This window comes from Trachinotus anak, unplaced genomic scaffold (assembly GCF_046630095.1).
Source record: "Trachinotus anak isolate AG129_WGS33_773 ecotype Australia unplaced genomic scaffold, CSIRO_AGI_Tana_v1 ptg000012l, whole genome shotgun sequence".
In the NCBI taxonomy this organism is placed as follows: Eukaryota; Metazoa; Chordata; class Actinopteri; order Carangiformes; family Carangidae; genus Trachinotus; species Trachinotus anak.
The window spans coordinates 11,247,203-11,269,567 of record NW_027273863.1 but is presented as its reverse complement, the minus strand read 5'-3'; the positions used below and the strand labels follow the sequence as shown (position 1 = coordinate 11,269,567).

Sequence of the window (22,365 nt, the reverse complement as noted above, 5' to 3'; positions counted from 1 at the left end):
ATAATAAAATGGCCTGCTTTAAGGAGATTAAATAGTTAAAAACAAATGGCTGGAAATCAGTAAATAACAGACTGAAATAACAGTAAAAATAATACTGGATGTAATGTTGGATTGATATCAATGTTGCTTTAACCGATACTAACAGTGTGCAGTACCAGTGCTCTCCCTGCTCGTGTCTCTGCCATGCTTAATAAATCTTGTATCTCTGCCATGCTTAATGAATCAGTGTTTACCTCAGTCTGCACCATGGCTGGTCTCTGTGTCCGCAGCATTTTGACAGTTTGGAAGATGTCCACTGCCCCTTCGTAACGCATCCTCTCCAGGACAATACTCAGAGTGATGAAGACACCTGTCCGCCCCACGCCAGCACTACAGGCATACAGGAAAACATTTTACTATAGTTTACAGGGCAGAGTGCTGACATCAGTGTGCTGTATCCTGACAGGCCTAGAGCAGTAATTATGTAATCAAAATGTATTTTTACATTACATGAATAATTTCACCATGACCAACCCCGCTGCATACCTGCAGTGAACGCTGATGGGTCCATCTTGACCAAACTGCTCCTTGGTTTTGTGCACTTGGCCAATGAAATCGATGAAGCCCTCCCCAGATTTGGGCACGCCTTGCTCTGGCCAATCAGTGAACTGGAACTGACGCACTGTCCGAGACTGGCCGTCCTGAAGGAGTGAGGAAGTCGTCAGAACAATGGCACATAAATATTTACTGAAAACCTGCAGGGTGAGCTGACCTGAAAGTGTCTGTTTTCTTTTCACCACTATCAAGATGTTTTTTTTTTTGAAGACTGAGGACTGAGACTCTGCAAAGCAATATCCTTTTTACCTTCTAATGATTACTGTTATCTGACCCTGGATCAGTGGCTGTGGTTAACTCTAAGCTGTAACGTCAGTGCGTCTGCTATTGTCAGCCACTCAGTACGCAATTACATCTTTTCTCCTCTGCTCAGCCTCTCTGACTCCCCTTTAATGGAGATCAATAGAGCATCTGTCGATGTGGCGTCAGTGCAGGACAGGCTTAACTGGAGTTATCTATGACTGGCATGTGTGCACGAGCGGATGTATATACACACACACACACACACACACACACACACACACACACACACATAGTCTCTCTCTCTCTCACACACACACATATGCTGTCAAGATAATCTGGAGACAGCATGGTTGAATGAGTAATCCAGGGCTGCTTGTCGATAGCGCTCATTCACATAAAAAACACACACTAACCAACACACACTACAGATCGATAGGACATGCTTGGCGCCACTGTTCACTGACAGCACTGATGGATTGGGAATAGAACAGAAAAGTCAAAGAGTGTGATGTTACACTGCCGTCTGAATACAACATACAACAGGAGGACAAATCTTTAAACAACACAGACATGAACCCACCCTGGCATCCGTAACTTTGAACTCCCGCAGGATGTACTGAGGCATGTTGTACTCTGCCATGGGATCCACTACAAAGTATTGGTACCTGGCTGAGCGCTCGGCAGGCCAGTACTGGTGACACTTCTCCTGAGAGAGCAGAACAGAATAAAGCGTAGTCATGATGTGGTGTACACGGCTGAAATAGGCTGTGATTTGTGTGGATACATATTTTGTCCCTACCCGCCCCATTTCTCTCAGTTTCGTGAGCATGACCACTATAGTGGAGTTGTGTTCCCACAGCATCCTCCAGAAGTCCTCTGTAGTCTCAGCCAGCGGACCCTGGGTAGCGATGTAGCCTCTCTGCTGCCTACAAACACAAACACACACACAATATAAAGCCACCTCCTCCTTTCATTTTCCTTGTTTCTTCCTCTGTCAAGCATCAGACTGAAAAGGGGGTCAGGCTTCAGGCAAGAAGAGGAACAGTCAAAACATGTGTGTGCAACCACTCTGAATGCCTGAATCATCAGAAGCTCATCAGCGTGCGTCCCCCTTCAGTGGCACTGAAGCGAGTGCGGCGCAGCGAGACAAATGGGGGGAACATGGATATAGTAATGACAGATGTGACAGGACATGACAGGTGAGAGCTCTGTGGTGAAAACCTATCCAATCCACTCACTCATCAAGCCATCATACGAGGACGAGGGGGTCAGGTCATATTAGTGTTTGCAGGGAGGAAAACACACCTGTATCCATCTATGTAACTGGCATTGATGTAGTCGGAGCCCTCCAGGCCTCTGATTGGCTGGAGGCAGACGCGGGTGGTTTCATAGGGCATGATGTTGACCAGTCGGTTCTTGAATTTGTTGCAAGGCAGGTTGGCTGTGACGAACCGGGACGTGTGGGCTTTGGTGTTAGCAAGTCGCTGGACAGAGAGAGAGAGAGATAGAGAGAGAGAGAGAGAGAGAGAGAGAGAGAGAGAGGAAAGGTGCTTGTGTGACTACAGAGGTTTTTAAACTTGGGAGATGCACAAAATATTGTTATAGACTTTCTTTAATCTATTCTCCTTTCTTGATATATCCGCAGCAGTTTTACTTCCTCAGGTCTCTATAAACGATTCAGGTCAAACACATTTTTGGAATTAAAATCAACCCCATGTTGAACTGCCCACAGCTGACAGACACATGCAGCCTACAATGAGGAACTGGAGATAGACATAGCAAAAACTTTTTGGAACAACACTTTCTATTCTTCTTTCCAGACAAAATCTCATAATTCAGTGGTGTACACCATGCAGCAAATTTGCATGGGCTTTAATTTAAACACTTAAATTAAAATCCCCCCGGACTCTCCCTCACCTTAAACTCCAGCTCCATGCCGGTGACGTGCTCTCCAGTCTCCACCTTGGACAGCTTCTGCATGTAGGAGTACAGACTCCTGGCGGCCACCTCCGTGTTCCCGCAGGCCACGGCCTCCAGCAGGGCCTCGTGGATGAAGCTGTACTGGTCCTCCGTCTGCACCATGTAGTTCCTCTGTGAGCGCATCAGGGTCACGTGACCGTAGATGTCCACGGTGCGCTCGTGTCGAATGCGCTCCAGCATGGCATCGATGACGATGAAACACCCAGTGCGGCCAACCCCAGCACTGATGGAGGAGGGGGGTGAGCGCAATGTGAGATGACTGATAGGCACGATTTTGTTTCTGGCATTTGATTTAAAGGAATAGTTTGTCATTTTTTGAAACGCACTTACTCACTTTTCTGAGCTAGATGAGAAAGATAAGATTTATGTTGTGCACTATTTCTGCTCTCTGCCGTTTTATTTGAGTGTCTGAAAATCGAGTTCCCAGGATGCACACTTCTTTCTGCTAACGATCCCACAAAGCCATACGAGAAGGTTAGAGTATATAACTCTTAGAGCTGAACTAACCGTCTTGGGGGCCCTTGTTGTTGTACCCTTAATGACCGTTGGTTGACAGAAAAATTATTGGCTTTAGCAATTCGGATTAACATCATACATTTAAACATCTCATCTAAATCTTTGAAAGAAAGAAAATTTGAAAAGTAAAGTTTTCCCCAAATGTCAAACTATTTCTTTGTAATAAACTAAATGTGTGTGTGTGTGTGTGTGTGTGTGTGTGTGTGTGAGTACCTGCAGTGAGCGATGATAGGTCCAGCATCAGGAGGGTTGCAGGCTTTGACCCTGCGGAGGAAGTTGAGGAAGGGTGTGGGATACTCTGGCACACCGTGATCTGGCCAGGCTGTAAACTGGAACTGACGCACCTCTCTGCGCTCACTGTTGCCACTCTGACATTAGAAACAGGCAGAGAAGAGACTGTCTTCACTATCCCTGAAATCATAATTGTCTGTGCATGTACATGTGAAAGCTTCATCCTCATTGCATTATTGAATATTTTCATTATTATATTCTCGAAGATCTCCAGTGTCCTTTGATCAGTACAGCTTTTAAATGGGTTCGTGGAAGTAAGAACTCACTGTACGCACAGTATATATCATAAATATTCCTACATTATACATCTGCTACAAAATGAACACAAAAAAACAGGAATAACACTAGCATCGCTGAATATTTCATGTGCATTATTCCCTACTGTGAGATGTATCTCCCAAATTGACGTTTCACAAACCAAAATTTAAAGAGCCAGTGCAACACTTGGAAACTACAGTTGGCCTAGTTTCTGTGTTTGTAAGTAGGCCACAGAGACACGCCAGTCTGACGGTCCTAGATTAGCCCTGTGCTATAAGAAAGTGCTCTGCCTCCAACAGTGATCAAATCTCAGTGCCTGACAGAGGGAGGCTGGCCTGGTTTGGACACTCCATGAAGCCCAGACTAATCTATTACCCTCCGAGCGTGTGCGTCCACTAACTCCTGCAGTGATGGCAGAAATTCATGATTACTCCAGTTGCTCCTGGTTCCAAAGTGTAAACTCCAGAGATCAAAGCAGTTATCATTGGGTGTGACAGTAAATTTAATGGAGGTGAGGGCAGAGCGGGGAGTCAAGGGTGAACACAGGAGGAAAGGAGTGAAATAATTCACCTTATGCAGGGAGAGGGTGCGAACACAGAAAGTGGCCAGCTCCATTGTGTCCAGCAGGGTGACCTGGATCATCCCGTATGTCTCTGTGCCGCGGCTCGGCCAGTACTGATCACACTTTATCTGCACAGACAGAGATAAAAATACCGCTTTCTGACTGGACTTGGATTTGCAAACCATACAGCCCCTACAACTATACATTGCAATTGTCATAATGAATATTCTGCATATGGGTAAGTAGGTAAAGACCTGGTTTCTTACCCGTGACTTTTCCTCCAGGCGCGTCATCATGACGACAGAGGCGGCCCGCTGCTCCCACACCATCCTCCAGAAGTCCCCAAACGTCTCTGCCAGTGGCCCCTGAGTAGCAATGTAGGCATTCTGCTTCCTGTAACCATCAATGTAGTTGGCGTTGATGTAGTCGCTCCCCAGGATACCTGCAAAATGAGACACTTGTGAGGCTCTTGATAAACTGCAATCTTCATAAGAGACACAATAAATTAACCTCCATGTATGACATCAAACAGCCTAACGAACTGTTTGTTTCTGGCAGCCGCAGCTTCCAACAGACGGCTGCTGGATGACTAGCGGACGACAACAAACAAACAAGACTCTGTCGGCGTGAATTCATGAGCTCCAGATCAAATCCATTCTCCCCCTTCTTGTTCTGGAGGACTGCTGGCTGCACTTGAATGCACTCGCGCTGTTTGTCAGTCTCATGCCACTGCACACAGCCCCGTCTTGAGCACAGTTTGCAATTTCAGATTTCATTCATCATGCAGCCCCCCCCACCTCTCTCTCTCTCTCTCTCTCTCTCTTGCTCTCCCCGTCTCCCCTCTTTTGTGTTTACCCCCCTGAGCACAAATACACTTAGACTCTCCCATTAGACTCTCTAAACATCTTCCCTTATTTGCTCTTCCTTTACCTTCTATGGGAGCCAGGATGACTCTGGTGTGGTCGTATGCTATGACATTAGCGTAGCGGTTTTTGGGCTTGTTGACCTCCAGGTTTGAATGCTCCCAGGTGAACTGCTGACTAGGGTCGATGGACTGGGAAGAAGCAGCAAATAGATACACATTAGCAGTGGTGGCATATTTAGTGGTGTATTTGAGGATAATGGAGAGAGAGTGCACTGTAACGCTGACAAGTTACAGTAATCAATTGCACTGCTGAATAAATGATGAACATATAGTCTGTGCAAGGAGATGCAAATGTTAAATAAGGTTTGCTTTATGAAGCGGAGGCTTAACAGGCTCAACATCTCCGAACAATAAGGACGTTGTCTATTTATTCATATGGAATAATAAGTTATTTCTCACCTCGTACTCCTGGGAGAGTCTGAGGTTGTCGTTTGCCTTCAGCAGCTCTATGTGCTCTGCCAGCTCGCTGATGGGGATGGGAGGATGGCTCATCATTCCTGCGCGACAACAACGGTCAGAGGTGAGGCAAACTCCGGCTGAATAACTGAAATTACTGCAGGCTGACATCACTCATATGCAAAGATGTGAAGATAATTATACAATCACAGAACATCACATATCATTAAGGAACACACTGAGGCAGAAAATCAATTTTGATCCATGTGCGAGGACAAAGTGAGGCGAGTCTTGTTTGTTTGTAAATTGTTTTTCTTTGATAAATTGCTTTCTATGTGATCAGAGGAGCAACGACTCAGAGAAAACAAACACAGACAGAACACTAATTAGAAGGGTTGAGCACACACGCACACACGCCCATACTTGCACACACACAAAGGAAGCAACCTATGCCTCCTGCAGTCGTTTGTTTTCACAGCTGGAGCAAGAGAAGAGCGGCTACAGAGTTCCATTCTCCATTCAAAAAGCAAATCGTGACAACAATAAATCAAAGTAACACTACTGTGCATACTATAAACACAATCCATTTAACACCAGTGTCAGAATGCATTCTCGATGTCTCTTGGATTGCATCTCGATGCACTACGAAAAGCATTTATGTCGTTCTGCTGCTACAGCTATGAAAAACATGGCTCATATCAATGGTTATTTTCTTCTACAGTCTGGTGCTGCAGCACCCACAGGTAATCACGAGAAAACGCTCCTGTCACGACCAAAATGACCTCAAATAGCATCAGCTGGTTTTGTTGGAAACAAATTTCATCTTTGCCGAGCATCTCAAAGGCAAAACTCTCAGGGGAGAAGTGGGTGAGGAGGGAGCCTGAGTGTTGTTGCCACAAGAGAGTAAAAAAAAAAAAAATCTAATGTTAGAAAAGAAGAGCTGAAGTGCTTTATTCTGTGGGTTTTACCTTGCTTCCCAGGAACATGTTAAAAAAAGACCTTCATCTACGGATTAAATAAAAAACTGCATCATTTGACTTTATATATCCTGGCAAGTAGAGTCTAAACCTTTTTACTCAGCCACATCTTACCACAGTGTTGAAAAGGTGACACATCTTGCCACCTTTTCAACAAGGAAGCTTCTATAAACTGCAACCACAGAAGTAGAGTGAAAACAGTGATTAAATTCCTGCAGGCCATGTGTTTTTTTTGGATGCTGTTAATTGAATAGAAGAAGTGAATGCGAAGCATCATTGGCCTGATGCCACAGCCAAAGCAGCTGTGTTATTAGATCTTACTCAGCAGGGGGTGGGGAGCGGCAAAATCCATGTAGTTACTTCACAGTGGGGTTTTTCTTGGTTATGCTGGCGAGACCAAAGTCAATTCCTCGACAAATTATCACCCGCAACACAACGTTTGATATATCATTGTCACCACTGAGACTGACTCAGAGACATGTAAGGGTGATAAGACTGATTGCTGTAAATCAGTCTGTTCTGATGTGATAACTGCAGCGTGGCATGTGGAACGTGGGCGAGCGGAGATGATCAAATTTTGTCACACCGTTGTGACTCAACGGTGACTAAGCACTGACTGTACTACTTGGGCCGCGGCCATTTTGATCACAGAAACGACTGGAAGCTGCCAGGTACATGTTGGTTGTGATGCGGAGGAGCACTTTCACAATCTTGTCTGCATAATCTAACCGAGGTTAAAATTAGCTGCATGAATATTTCATTATCAAATGATGAGCAATCAGAAGTATACTTTATTATGCAGATACAAAGCGTGTGTTTGGGTGCCTGTGTGGGCACGCGCTTCATACCCGGAGTCTGGAAGTTGATGCGTCTCATCTCCACAGGGTCTGTTGGGTGATGGGCCATCATCTCTGCGTTACTCAAAAGGCTCTTGGTTCCGGGTTCAGAGTCCTTGCGCTTGCTGCTCAGATACCAGTGAGTCAAAAGAGCAATTAGCACATGCAAACAACCAGGGAGAGAGTAGCAGACTCAGTACTGACTCATCATTAGCATACTTGATTCAAGTAAATAGTGCATTAACAGATATGGTGTTTTACTGCTTTGTACAAGTTCTCTGGTACAATGTAATTGCTGTGGGTTAAAATGAACAAAGAGCTTGACATTGGTTTAATCTTACCTGTCAGGTTTGCTGCTTCCAGTGAAACAAGAGCAAGGGAGGGAATAATTAGAGGAAGAAAAGGAAGGAAACAGACAGATTGTTAGAAAGGAAAATCAATAGTTTGCATTAGTATTCAAAAGCTTGATGGCTTGCAGCAGATATCACAGGCCTACACAGGCTGTCTGATAGATGCCTGAGGGGAGAACAAACTTCTAAATTTGAACAAATTTGATGAATATCAGCCTGAAAGTCAAATGTTTTTTGTGAGGACTGCTGGACATTAAACAAATTCTGGTTGAGGGAATATCATCTGGAGCTGCCAGCAGAGTATAAGCAGAGAGCCTGATAGACACAAACTTAATGTATCCTTAAAGAATAAGGCTGGTAAAAGTTTTTCTTATTGTCATGTGTATTAAGAAATACTGTCTGGTTAACCAAAGCCTGATATGTACCACATACCATTGCTGACAAAAACTAATAAAAACACATCACTGAGCCACACCGTTGCACAGGCTGATGCTCTAACATGGGCAGTGTAGTTTTTTACCCGCCTAGGGACTACGGATGTAAATTAGCATTTCTGCTATAATCTGTCACGTTTACAATGTGTATTTTATACGGATGTTCACTAACTAACATTGTCCTTATCCAATAAACAAATAAATGAACAAATAATTCTGTAGACACTCACTACAGTAGCAAATATACAGTATATTCCACTACTAAAATGGTCCCAAACAAACGCACATTTTACTCCTGTTTGACTAATGTTTGCTACAAACTACAACATCCAACCATTTTAGGAAATTACTGAGCCTTTTTAAAAATTAAACTATACATTTGTAAAGCATCTTCAAAGATTTAAATAACCTGTAAGAATGAACGTGTCCCCCCCAACACACTTGTTGAAACTTACTGAAAGACAGACTGATAGTGATAGACCTTTTGATGGAATTTGTTGACATTAAGAAAAATATAGCGCAAAGCCAGCTTTATCCTTTGAGAGTAATAATCTAAGCTCCTCTGGCATTTGCCTGGTCTGACCAACAGTCTGAGTTTGTCTCATGGCTGTAAATTTGACATTTTGTTTTTTGGAATTCACCCAACTCACTTTTTGTAAAGGAGGATAGCGATGACGATGCAGATGATGAAGACTACAGCCAGGACTGGTCCCACCACCCAGATCAGACCATCACCTGCGTCAAAGGGCTGAGGGTCTGAATCTGGGGCAATTACTGGATCCGTGTAAGGACTGGCCACGTACATTTTCTAGAGACAAATATACAGACAGACAGTCAGCAAAACTGTGCATTGGAAGTGTTGTTGTTTTTGTTTGCCTATTTTAGCAGTATGACAATGTAGGGTGATCATGATAAAAGTGTTACTTAGTATTTTACATTTATCTCAGTATTTTTTTTTTTTGTCTCAGTGGATGAAATAACATGGACACCTGACACTTATATCCAATTCAGTACAGTCATTCTACAAACAGTGAGGCCAAAAATAACAACAGAGGAGAATCCGCTGCTCTCTATAGGAAAAAAGTACAAAGCACAAAGGTAGTATTTGTGGTATTACAGAGCTGTTGCACTGAATTTCATTAGACTGAACAGGCGTTTCTGTAATTGTGACCAAGCTGCTCTTGACTGATTTTATGTGCATATGAGTTTGAGATTAAAGTTGAAAAAAGCACCTAACCTTATTGTTGTTTGTAGTGTTTTCATAATTAATGTAAACTGAAGTGAACTGAAGTTCCTTTTTATTAGTTCTGAGGGACCTTTGAAGAGCGTCCCCAGGGCTGAAAGTGCTCCTAATAAAAAAAAAAAAAAAAAAAAAAACCTCTAATAGAAAATAAAATCTATCCTAATTCAACCTGTGTATTTACGTCTCCTTCAATTCAAATGCACATACATATACCAGCAGTGCACAAGGCAATATCTCTTCTACTGCCACAGTAGCTACACTCACTCTTTATTAGCAGTGGTGATGGAAGTACGTGAAGGTTATTGCCTTTTGCTTACAACACTTTGACTGACGTGAATTTTATTGTTTTAGCAGCGAGGCCATATTGATTACAATATATAGTGACAGCCTGCAGGAGAGAAACACAGGCAGAGGTAGTGGTTATAAACGCAGAGAGGAAAGAGATGTGACACGGTGGCTTCCATACCCCGGTAGTGGAGTTGAGCTCAGCCAGGATGAAGAAGACGTACTCCTGCCCCGGCTCTAGAGCTCGATTCTCAAAACCTCCGTAGTCCAGCTGGTCCCCCAGGGTAAAGAAGGCTGGCAGGGTGGCAGGTGTGAAACGGGCTGTGATGTAAGCCCGGCGCAAGTCCACCTGCTTCTGCTGCCGAGAATCCCTCTGCCTTTGACTAATGTCTTTTAACAGCTGAGAGATGGAGAGAGAAGACAAATTTAAAAAAAAGAGAGAGGGAAGACACACAGATAAGAAAAACGAGACGTTCCAGTAGCTATGACTAATGTTTAAACACTGATATTGAATTAAAAATTAAGTGCTGCCAGGAGTTAGTGATAGGATTGTGTGTGTGTTTGTGTGTGTGTGTGTGTGTGTGTGTGTGTGTGTGTGTTTATAGGTCCTTTCCTCCTTCCAGGCACAGACATCAGTGGGTGCTGTCATTGTTGTGGTTCTCACCTCCTCTAGGTCCATTTCATCTGGGCTCTTGAGGTGTCTGATGACGCCGCGGGCTCTTCTCAGTGGAACCACAACAACATAAACATTCCTGTTGGAGCAGAGGAGGACAAACAGCATAACACCAGCTGCACTTGTGCAATAGCAAACATGTCTCAAACTAATTTCATGTTTTCTTGCCAACTAGTTGCCCTAGAGACCGTATCTTAGACATTTTGGTGGGCAGGTCTGATCTGACCTGAGTGCAGTAATTCCCGCTGTCTATGAAAGCCATCACGACTATTTCAAAAACCATAACAATACCTACAACTGCATCTTTCAGTCTTACTTGACAGGAGTGCGATTCTCCAGCGATGGCAGAATTATGGTGACAGTGGTCTCAGTGTCACGGCTGTGGTCAATCTCGGGGCGGCGGACGGTGATTGGCGGGGAGGTCTTGGCGGTGATGCGGTGGCGAAGGCCTCCCATGTTGCCCTCAGGAGCGGTGATCTTAAAGTCGTAGCTGGTGTCGGGCTGAAGGTTTGGAATGACTGCCTTTCTCAGGCGAGCGTCCACCTCCATCTTCTGGCGGTTATACTCCACCTGGAGCATGGAATAGGGATGGTGAAGTTACAAAAATAGGTCAAGATGCTTATTCATATACTGTATGCTGATGATATTCTATTGTACTTTAACACCTAGTACCCTGCAACCTCCATGAAAACATCAAATTATTATTTTTCATGGTTTATTACACTGTTTGACAGCCACACCTCCCCAATTTATGCTACATTTGAAAGAAAACGTTCAACATTTTAGGACGTGTGGTTATTTGCTTTCTTGCCAGGACTTAGATGAGAAGATTGATACCACTCTCATGTCTGTATGATAAATCTATGAAGCTACCACCAGCAGCTGGCTTAGTTAGCTTAGCATAAAGACTGGAAAAAGTTATTCTGGCTATGTGCACAAAATCCGCATACCAGAAACTCTAAAACTCCCTAATTAAAAAAACATACACCTCCTTTGTTAAATCCATAAAAAAAGAAAAATAGCAAAGTGTAAAAATAACAAATCGTGGTTTCACCATGGATTAAGTGTTAAACTATTTCTTGGCCAGGACCAGTTGCCAGGCAACCAGTGGAGACTACAGGCCAAGAAATAGTAGGGTAGATAAATCCCCTGTGAAACGTTGTCTGCAATAAACAAACTAGATACAACATGTTAATTAGTGGGCTTTAGAGCTGCTGGTAGGCATGTTTTGTAACATACTATTTTTTTTTTTTTTCATGAAACTTTTCATGGCACAAGTTCATGAAATTGTACATGATGCTAAAATCCTGTGGGTGAAATAGTAGGTTAACTCTTCCACAGTTGGGAGTGTAATTGATCCTAGGGCCATACATACTTAAAATAAAGAAATCTATGGTAATGTAAAGTACTAGAATTAAAAACACTCGCTAAATATGTTGAATTGTATTACGCATTATTGCAAATGTCACCACACATGTACATGCACCAGCTGATGGACATACACTGAAGCGATAGGGATTGCTGCTCTCTGGAAACTCCCAGGTCAGAAGAACACTGGTCTTAGTGGCCAGATTAACTGAAAAATTCCTCGGCACATCTGGGAAGCAAACAAATAAAAAAAACAGGGTCACTTGTGATGAAGCATTTTATTCACATCACAGCCTCCTCTGGTTTCCAAATGCAAACCTGTAAAAATGGAGGGAATGTCAGTCAGATCTGTTACGGGGGGAGAATACATGATGGTTATGAGGATGGGCAGGTGATGAGGAGAGTGGATGGCAAGAGTAATAAGTACAAATAACAGACAGACCGGCTGCAGGAATGTGACATGCCACATTCACAGAGTGTAAGGTTGTGTTTGTTAGACTCAGAATTCAGCATGTCAGCAAAGGCTTTGGAAAAGGTGGCAGTGGAGGTCTATCAGATAAAAAAAGCTTACCTGCAGATACAGCACCAGATGTCGGTTTTTACTTGAATTCAGACTGAACACTTACCTTCTGTATTGGATACTGTATATCCAAGCCCTTTATTGACTTTTACCTGAGGGTTTGTGATAAGCTGTGCTCTTGAAGCAAACATCTATTAACATTCAGCCTGCTTCCACTGTTGGTGAAGGGTAGGTGATGAAGGTATAAGTGAGTGAGTGGAGGAGATTGAGGGGAATAGTCGTGTTCCCCTGGACTTTGCAGTTTCGCAACTTCTCTGAGGTGCATGGTTGAAAGGCTGACCTGTAAGAACTGGCCCAGACTTCATTTAATTTAGTGTTTTGGAGTGAAATCCACAGTAAGGGGAGCGGAGATGTGAAGCTGAACCAGTGCTTAGAAGGTGAAGGGTGTTCCCGAGGCCTGAGGCCAGCCCTACCTGTTTCGAGGGCCAGGGTTTGGCACACCAGAGGTGGGCTGAAGGGGCCTGGCCCTGCCTTGTTGTGGGCTCTGAGCTGCAACTCGTAGGCTGTGCTGTGATTGAGGCCAAGGATGGTGTAGCTTGAATCACTTGCCGGCAGCGTGATTAGCCATGGGGGAGCAGAGAGGGCTGGTGAGGGGCTAGGGCCAACAGAGGGTTTGGGGCCTGCAGCCTCTTTGTAAACTATAGTGTACTCTATAATGACACCGTTGGTCTCCTCTGGGGCAAGGGGCAGCCAGGAGAACTGGAGGGAGCAGCAAGTGGCATTAACAAAGTCAGATATTTTGGGGTATCCCAAGGGTGGGAACATGGGAACTGTTATTTCCTGCTGCACTACATCGCCATAGCCTGCTTGGCTCTTTGCAGAGAGGACAAAGACGTAGGAGGAGCCTGGGGAGAGGTTTCTGACGGTGAAGTTTTTCTCCCGACTTGTGAAATCCACTGTGGTGTCTAAAGTGGTATTCTTCAGGCCAAACTGTAGGCGGTAGCCCTGGATTTCCACTGGGGCCCCCCAGCTACCAGAGCCTGACTCAAAGCACTCCAGCGGAGGAGCCCACCGCACCACCACTGATGGACCCACTCCTGGACGCACCCACAAGGAGGGGGGGCCAGGCACTGCAAACGACAGAGTGGGCAGGAGAAAATCAATTGAAATATATATATATATGTATACATAAAAACATATATAATGGAAATCTTGTAGAAGAATTAGAATTGATTTGGCAGTTTATTTACTGCTGGCTCCTGGTGCAGCTTACTGTAAGATCAATGCTTGAGTATGTTACTAAATCCAGTGAACTGAATTGTATACTTGGCATGTGCTTACCTATCCCTGGGGTCTGCACCAGCTTGGCTTTGCTGTGTGCCCCATCCCCTTTGGTGGTGTATGCTGCCACTGAGACAGAGTACAACGTCTCTGCTTTCAGACCTCCCAGAATCAGCTCCTGTGGGGGAAACACATAACAATGGCAAATACTGCAAACTCATTCCTTTCCATTCTGGACAACACATGGGTCTCTTCATTCTCTTTCTTTACTGTTGTGCATCTGTAAAAATGATCAAAACGTTACATAACAGCAGCTAATCAAATCTATGGTATTTAGACAGTAAGGACTTCATAACTCTGTGTAAAGTATGGGCTGCATTACACTGTAAGTATTAATAGTGACTCCATTTATAATGAGAAGAGGATTGGTGGTTTGCACTCACATACTGAGTCGAGTCATCCTCCTCCATCTTATGCCACAGACATGTCGCACCCCCCGCAGGCAGACGTGACAGAAGAGAAAAGGAGTGAATCAGTGAATCAAAAAGAGGAGAGGGAGGAAGTTTAATGCTAAAATAAATGAACATTATTTATATCATTTAAATATTCAGTTATGATGTCACCTGTGACTCATCCAATAAGAGATCTTTGATGCGGGGAAGGTTGCGGGATTCACCGCTCTCTACGCGGCTGAAATGCACTTGGTAGCCTCGGATCTGGCCTTGCCGTAACCGTGGCAACACCGACCGCCAGGTGACCCTAAGTGCTGAGGAGTTGAGCGGCTGGACATCCACCAGACGAGGGGCTGCACCAGGAACTGCACACACACACACACACACACAAATGCAGAATTAATTAAGTGACCAGCAGTCTAGCCAGTAAATAATCAACTTAACATTCAATACTGTTTAGGTCTGATCTACAGCGCTCATTCTTACCATCCTCATCAGTTCTGCACAGCACAGCCAGGCTGCTGGGTCCAGTCCCCTCTGTGGTGGAGGCTGTCATGGTGATGTTGTACCAGCTCCACTTCTCCAGCCCCTCTAGCACTGTCTGCCCCTGCTGGGCTGGGATAGGAAGCCCCTTCACCTCCTGGCCCTGACTTCCTCCTCCTGCCCCAGAAACTTTCTGGTATCTGAGCTCATAACCTGCCAACTCGCCATTCTGGCCCTCCATTGGAGGTGGCTTCCAACTTACTTTCAGTGAGGTGGAGCTGGCACTCTCGCAGGACACACCCTCGGGTGCAGCTGAGGGCTCTGATTGGACAAGGAGCAAGGAGGGCAATTGGCAAAGAGTTAAGGAAGAGACCCAAGAGAATGGGGTTGAAAAAGCAAGAAGGGGGAAAAATACAAGTAAAAGGATAGGAGATAAGGATAAAAAAGGAAACAATAAGAGACCACGGTAAACTGAACTGAAAGAGATAACACCAGGACAAACATGACTCAGGCAAACAAAGGGAAGCAACCACATAATGTAAAAGCATAATGTTAGGCTTAGAGCCTAATGAAATTAACCAGAGACAAGAGTATCGACCCTGAGTGGACAACTTAATTATACCCAAGGATAATGTGCATCTGATACACAATGATTATATTTTATCCTTTGGCCGTAGCTAGTGGCATGAAGGGATCCAGGCTTTTGAATGAAAAACAGATAACGTCTTTCCTTCTAACGCAGGCATGCACAGCTCACTGCACAGGAGCACAGACAAATATACACATTTCACAACACCAGGCCCCATGGTGGCATAATCCTTGAGTCCTTGGGATAATAGAGTGGTCTGAGACTTTCCACTGCTGACTAGGAGAAGGTCTTGGGCTTCACAGAGGGAGGAAAAAAACAAACTAAAACAGATCTCACACAGTGTCGAAAGGATTTAGGAGGCAGGTTAAAAAAAAGGGGGGGGAAGGCACTCAGATGGATATTGAAAGTCAGGCTAGAAAGATGAATTGTAGACAAGAACTGAATCTGAAGTAGGCTGGGATATTTACTGTAACAAACATGAGCACAGACACAAACACAGATTCAAACTCACACACCTTAACCACCACAGATGATTTCTGAAGCCTGGGTATCACTCACCCTATATAATGTTCCGTAAAGAGCGCACACACACTCAACGGCGAGCATGGCTGCGGCGTCCGGGGCTTGTGTGCGAGTTCAGGAGTGTATTGCATGTGTATACGTGTGCGAGTGTAATAGTCATAGCTGACAGGTTCAAGTATCTATCCACTCAGCCGTACAGCCACTGTTCTGTTGGCCTCGGGGGACAATCTAGATGTGCACCAAAGCTTGGCGATAACAAAGCGCACATAACCTCCCTGGGAAATGAATTCTGCTGCATGAAATAGTCTGCTTATCTGGCACCTTCCTTTTCCTGAACCCCTCCCCTTTGCCACCTCCTCCGATGTACCACCTTGGTCTCACATTTCTTTTTGGAAGTAGAGAGTGAAATGAGACCGACTAAAAGCGTTAAGCACATTCTGAGCTCAGGTCTAAAAATAATCTGATTGTAAATACACAGAATGAATCTTCGTGTCTGGTGAGTGATTGTAAACAAAAACTTACCACCGAAGAGATACAGCAACTCCAACCGCAGGACTTGAGGCCTTTTTTTCCCCGACTAGAACTGCTTTATTAATTCTTTTCCTTGCTCCATTTTCTCTGTTATCTCTGCATTTTCTTCTTGAGAGGAGATGCGAAATGACTTGATATGCCAGAGCAAAAGAGTGGAACTTATTTGACTCTTATCGGCTATCAGTGATTGTGCAGGAAAAAAAAGAGAGAAAAAGGAGACAAGGAAGAGAATCCAAGTTCAAGCATGGATAAAATACAGACTGGCCAGCACTTACCTGTCAACATAGTAGGCCAGCCACCATCCTTTAATGCTCCTCACCACTGGCTGCTAGCCAAAAAGTGGCAGACAGTTTCGCCCTTTCAAAGACATTAGACACCGATAGAGCGGAAAAAGTGAAAGGAGGGTGAAGAAAAGTAAGAGTGAAACATTAATCGGTGCTCCATCTCCATCTGTCATGATGTTTTGGCTGTGTAAGAAAGCGAGAGGCTGAGCGGAGGAAGAAAGGCACAGTCAAACATAGATGGATGGGTGGGAGGGGGGGTTGGACAGATGGGTTGATAAACGAGATAGATGGAGAGATGCGGAGATGGTTCCTGGTTGTACCAGGTCAGGAGGACAATGCACTTTGAGCTGTGTGTGTGTTTGCATGAAATTTGTGTACAAGACTGAGACATAATACTATTAAAATTTGTGTGTGTGTGTGTCTGCAGCTGCACTGTGTGAACCCAGTCTAATGGAGACGTACTGGCTTGTGACGTCCTCTGCACCAGTTCATTAGTGAAAGCCCCGATGCCTTTGCTTGAGATGGCGGCCAGGGAGAAGGAGTACTCGGTGTTCGCTTTCAGACCCTCCACTGTGTAAGAATTCCTCGGCCCGAAGGTCAGCTTCTCCTACGAGAGAGAAGCGGAGGACAGGATGAAAGGCGGGATGAGGGCAGGAAAAAAAAAGGAAACATTAAAGAAGAGTTGGAGAGAGAAAGAGATGAGACCGTCTCCACCAGACACAGTAGTTCAGGACACTGAGGTTAATCTTTTAAACTTCTTCTTTTATCTGTCCTCTTATCCCTCTGTCTTGTTAAGAAATCCACTCTGCAGACAGATTTATAAAAAGAGAATGAGAGGTCTTACCAAACTGCCAAACTTGACAGGTTTGTAGAGCAGCTCATAGTTGACTATTCCCTCCTTGGTGTAAGCAGGTTCCCAGGTCAGCTCTATGCTGGTGTCTGTCACCCTACCGACTTTAAACTTCCCTGGCTGGCCCGGGACTGAGGGAGACAGGACAACACACAGTCAGTCAGGACTCTGTCTTATCCATAAGAAAACATCTACAATATTTTTCTTCAGTTTTTCACATTTCTGTTTTTCTTACTGTAAGTGATGGGATCCTTTGACACATGAACAAACTATTACAGCATCAGCTAAAGTTTGAATGACACTGGTTATTCCACGAACTGAAATAATTTGTATCAACTGATCAGAAATTAGCAACAATACATCTTTTAACAGAGGGCCTCTAATTTTTACCATCCCTTTACACCATGTCCATTTTAACACACACTATGTTTTTATTTTTCTCTTTACATTTATTCCATTTAATATATTTTTTTAATTGTATTAGTAGTATTCCCATGTCTGGCTACCTCATTATTATAAAATCATTACAAACTCATTATTTTATATAAATCAACTGCATTATTATTAATATTATTAATAGCAGGGTGGGAATAATGTTGTCAGGGAAATGCCACTGCCCATCAAATCTGATCAAACCACACCCACACAGTCCTGCTGAAGCAGAGTTTTGTTTTTGAGTCTTTCACATCATTAATATAATATTAATGTAATATTATTGTAACCTAAGTTTTCAGGTTGTTTAAAGTCGTACTGGAATCAAACATTACTTTTTCCATGTAATTCTAGTAAACATCAGCCTCATAATTTACACCTACTAACCCATAAATCCCTAAAACCCTTGTATTTTCTAGTATTTCATAAATACTGTGATCTCATTCCTTTATGTACTGGAAAATGGCCGACTTTTTCGAGACATCACATGGCGTAGCTCAACCTACACAGAAATTTAAACCATTAATGCCATCACAGATTTTTGAGTAATCATCTCTTTGTACTACATAAAACCCACAACTTCTCCGCAGTTGTCACAGCGATAAGAGACGCACCGAGGCACGAGGGACATTTTTGGCTGTTAATCCCCGTTTCCTTTTCCTGAAATCTCCACACTTCTGTCCCAGCAGGTAGAATTTATTCATTCTGAAGAAGCCATATTTTCTGACAGGTCAAGCTTATTCGCAAGGCATTTCACTGCAGACTACTTCTAAAACTTTACATAAGTCACTCGAATTTAAGCTACTTAACAGTTTGTACGCTCACAGACACTCACGGACACGCACACACACACTGACTCACAAAAAACAACCAGTGATCTCCTACACAACTGAAGAACACTACTTAGCTGTTATCTATTCACTGGGCATGCAAGATAAATTTACATCTAACAATGATTTTGTTTATACTGTAAAAACACACATACACTTTTACAGTCAGATGCACACACACACACACACACACACACACACACACACACACACACACACACACACTGACCTCCAGGCATCACTTTAACATGGACAGGGTCTGAGAAGGGTCCGTCCCCCACAGAGGTGAAGGCTAGGACTTGGATGGTGTATGTTTCTGAGGTTACGAGGTTCTGAATGGTGGTGATCACGCTGTCCTGGACGTTATGAATCTGCCACTCATTCATAGGCCGCGACGGGTCCATGGTGTAGTACACACGGTAGCCTTTAACCTACAGAGAGGCAGAGAGTGACAGAAGGGCTGTTAGATAGAGGGAGTCAGAGGGTGTTCTGAATTTTAAAGTCATCGTTGATAGGTCTGTATGAAGTGATCTTCCATCTAATCTCACTGTCCTGCATGCACGCCAGCCATAATACCTTATTCCAACACTTTCATCAGCAATGAATTATTGTTTTACTTTAGTCCAGATGGCCCTGTGGATTTGTTGGTTTAGTGTTTGTTAGAGGTCACTGTTACAAATTCACGTCCTCAAATCTCTGGGGCTGTTATGCATTTGACCCCGATAAACAAACCTCACTTTAAGGTTGACAGTACCAGTTCTCATACAATCTGAGTGCCCTCAGATTGTGGTGCGTAAGATATAATCACTACATCCTCTCCTGTGGGATTTGTTTATGGGACGTTCAGAGTGTATGTAATCCTGCTGCTATGCCATTGCCCTTGCCCTCCACCTCTACCACCTCTCCTGTTATTACTCTTTAATATCTATAATCCCCATATGCTCTCAATTCACTCTTGCACTTTTATGAACCTACTGTACAGTCAGGTAGACTAGAAAAAAAGGAAATAGGTCTCATGGGAGTGCTCTTAACTTAGAGCGGACAGTCCAATTACCTTTTCTTTCTTTAGCGAGTGGGGAAAGTAGCAAGGGAATTACTGAACGGAAATCTCTGGCAAGACACAATCCCTGCAAAGGACATGAACCTGCATGGTGGAATAAAGCTCCCAGTGGTGACTTTTATGGAGGCTTTATCATTTTAACCTCATGTGGGTCTTTGTGCAATTTTGAAATGTTGTCAGTCTGTAGTTAGTGATGGCAAAAGCAATTTCAGTCACACTTTACGTATTAAGCATTAATAAGAAATACATTTAATAAATGGTGTGTAACAAACTGTAGGCAGATTGATTTACAGTATTTGTTAGCAATTATAACACTGCCTTATAGTTGTTGACAAATACATTAATAATTGCTTGTATTTGCTCAAAACTACCTTATCTTGCATTAGAAACCATTAGTGCATATAAATGATAAACAGTAAAGTGTTGCCAAAACCTCAACTGTGAGGAATATGCATGCTCTGTCTTGGTGGTCAGCACAAGTTCTACACAGTTTTTTCATTTATGACTTTTTAATTATTTAATATGCTACTTTTAATCTATTCCATCATTTTATGTATCCCCAAAGTGCAACTTACTGACCGGTGAAACAGAAAACAAAAGATAAAAGCATACAAACACTTATAAATAGAAATTAGAACTATTTAATTAATTAATTCAGATTATGGGTAAAATATCAGACAAGATATTTAGAATTTGGGTAGTGAATGGGTTTGTGTGCTCACGTTGCCTTTTAAGTTGGGAGATGACAGAGGGTACAATATGAAACAGTTTTTATATCTGCTAGTTTTGGCTGAAAAGGGAGACAGAAGACAAAATCAGAAACTCTGGATTCAGGGGATGGGAGCTGTCAGTTCATTGGAGCTAAATGGACTATTTATCAATTGTTGGTTGTGCAGAAGAGACAAGGCTTTTCTGTTGAACACAAGTGCCTTTACTGTGGAAATTGAGCACCCTATTTATAATGTTCTTCTGTTTGACAGGAAAAGAAGAATACCAACAGATAAAAGACAATGTAGGAAAATGTATATGTGTTACTTCTTCTAGTGGCAACAGATCATAAACAGCTGTTTCTGTCCTTGTGTCACCTGTCCATTGGGTTCCTCCGGCTCTTCCCAGCGGACCATCACAGTGTTCTGAGAAATGATGTGAGCCTGGACGTTTCGGGGAGGGCTGGCCGGGGCCTGCTCTCCAGTCCGAGCCTCCACACGAGTAGAGGGGGGCCCCTGGCCGATGCTGTTGAAGGCCGACACTCTGATTTCATACTCAGTGTTGGGATACAGTCCCCCGATGCTGTAGCGGGTGGTGGTGATGCTGTCCACCGTCTCATACTTGCTGTCCGGCCCTTTGGCTCGGTACTGGATGATGTAGTAGGAGACAGGGTCGGGGTTGCCGGAGTCCCAGGTGATGGTCACACTGGTGGCGGTGGTCTCCGTGACAATGGGTGTGCCGGGGGGCTTTGGCAAAGCTACGAATTAGAGAGGGGAGATGAAGAGACAAAGCAGTCAAATGTAACTCCACTGGCTATTTGAGCGTCTAATTCTCCTGACATGCACAACAAATACAAATAAAAACTGTATCTATTCATTAATGAAGCAACAACTGAGGGATTTTTCCACATTCTTCTCTGTTTAAGAGCCAAAATGCTAAATCATGTTATTAGAACATCCCTTACTCTTGACTAAGACCTGAGCGGTGGCCTCAATGATACCCAGGCTACTCATGGCCACACAGGTGTAGTTTGCAGACTCCCGGACACTGTTGAGTTCCAACACGTTGCGGCCAATTGGCATTTCATCCTCGGGGGTCAAGTCCTCGCTGCCCAGCATCCACTTGACGTAGGGCATGGGCGAACCCACAGCCACACAGGTGATGTTGACGCTCCCTCCCGGCATGATCTCGTGGTTGGAGGGGAAGATGGAGAAACGAGGGGGCACACGGCGCACTGGGAAAGGAGGAGAGTTGGGGTAGAAAAGGAGGGGGTTGTGGGGAGGGGGTTAAGGGGTAGGGTGGGAGAGGAGAAAAGTGGGGAAGGGAGTGAGGAGAAGAAAGGCGGAGAGAAAGAGAGAGAGGAGGGAAGGGAGTAAGGGGGAGAGAATCAGAGAGAAAGAGAGAGAGAGAGCAAGACAAAGCAAGATAGAGATTGAGGGAGAGAAAGTGAGGGCAAGAAAGACAAAAAGAAAGAAAAAGAGAGAGAAAGAGAGGAGAGGTAACAGGAAGGGGGAGAATGAACTTCAGGGTTTTTACAGAAAATTACAAAGGGATATTTCAAGTTTAGTCCCAATTACTTTATGGTACTGATGATTCAAACAGAAAGACAAAAATCTTGTGTTGAGCTCAACCAATCAGAGTGAGCTGCCTACTCAAAATAAGAGTGACAAACTCTTGAGTACCATTTCAACCAGGACATGACACCTATAGTCAGTTTCTCTTTGTAAAAACACTTTTCTTATTGGTTATCATCCATTTAGGCCAAAAAAATCAGACTTTGTGATTCAGGTTTTGGATTATAATTGTATTTTTTATCATATTTCCTCTAAGCAATGACTGAAAATGCAAACTTTACCAGAAACTTGAGTGAGAAACTTTACTTTGTTGAGATG

The 22,365-nt window shown here is 43.8% G+C and overlaps 2 protein-coding genes across 2 annotated transcripts in view; one reads left to right on the top strand and one right to left on the bottom strand.

The window, feature by feature from the left end:
• Positions 1-22,365, bottom strand: part of LOC139629877 (receptor-type tyrosine-protein phosphatase S-like) — a 67,055-nt gene that overhangs the window by 3,137 nt on the left and 41,553 nt on the right. The window contains exons 8-35 of the mRNA XM_071492808.1: positions 21,438-21,707; positions 20,851-21,230; positions 18,935-19,136; positions 17,438-17,574; positions 17,056-17,200; positions 14,671-14,988; positions 14,356-14,549; positions 14,176-14,202; positions 13,793-13,910; positions 12,925-13,581; positions 12,066-12,160; positions 10,880-11,133; positions 10,555-10,642; positions 10,072-10,290; positions 9,013-9,170; positions 7,920-7,934; positions 7,591-7,703; positions 5,769-5,866; positions 5,375-5,498; positions 4,711-4,886; positions 4,453-4,572; positions 3,547-3,701; positions 2,755-3,040; positions 2,143-2,321; positions 1,637-1,763; positions 1,418-1,543; positions 526-680; positions 234-369 (exon numbers count right to left, since the gene is read on the bottom strand). Coding sequence (XP_071348909.1) covers positions 234-369; positions 526-680; positions 1,418-1,543; positions 1,637-1,763; positions 2,143-2,321; positions 2,755-3,040; positions 3,547-3,701; positions 4,453-4,572; positions 4,711-4,886; positions 5,375-5,498; positions 5,769-5,866; positions 7,591-7,703; positions 7,920-7,934; positions 9,013-9,170; positions 10,072-10,290; positions 10,555-10,642; positions 10,880-11,133; positions 12,066-12,160; positions 12,925-13,581; positions 13,793-13,910; positions 14,176-14,202; positions 14,356-14,549; positions 14,671-14,988; positions 17,056-17,200; positions 17,438-17,574; positions 18,935-19,136; positions 20,851-21,230; positions 21,438-21,707 — 5,072 coding nt within the window. The remainder of the gene's footprint in view (positions 1-233; positions 370-525; positions 681-1,417; positions 1,544-1,636; positions 1,764-2,142; positions 2,322-2,754; positions 3,041-3,546; positions 3,702-4,452; positions 4,573-4,710; positions 4,887-5,374; positions 5,499-5,768; positions 5,867-7,590; positions 7,704-7,919; positions 7,935-9,012; positions 9,171-10,071; positions 10,291-10,554; positions 10,643-10,879; positions 11,134-12,065; positions 12,161-12,924; positions 13,582-13,792; positions 13,911-14,175; positions 14,203-14,355; positions 14,550-14,670; positions 14,989-17,055; positions 17,201-17,437; positions 17,575-18,934; positions 19,137-20,850; positions 21,231-21,437; positions 21,708-22,365) is intronic.
• LOC139629875 (alpha/beta hydrolase domain-containing protein 17A-like) overlaps positions 1-22,365 on the top strand; it is a 66,842-nt gene that overhangs the window by 24,737 nt on the left and 19,740 nt on the right. The window lies entirely within an intron of this gene.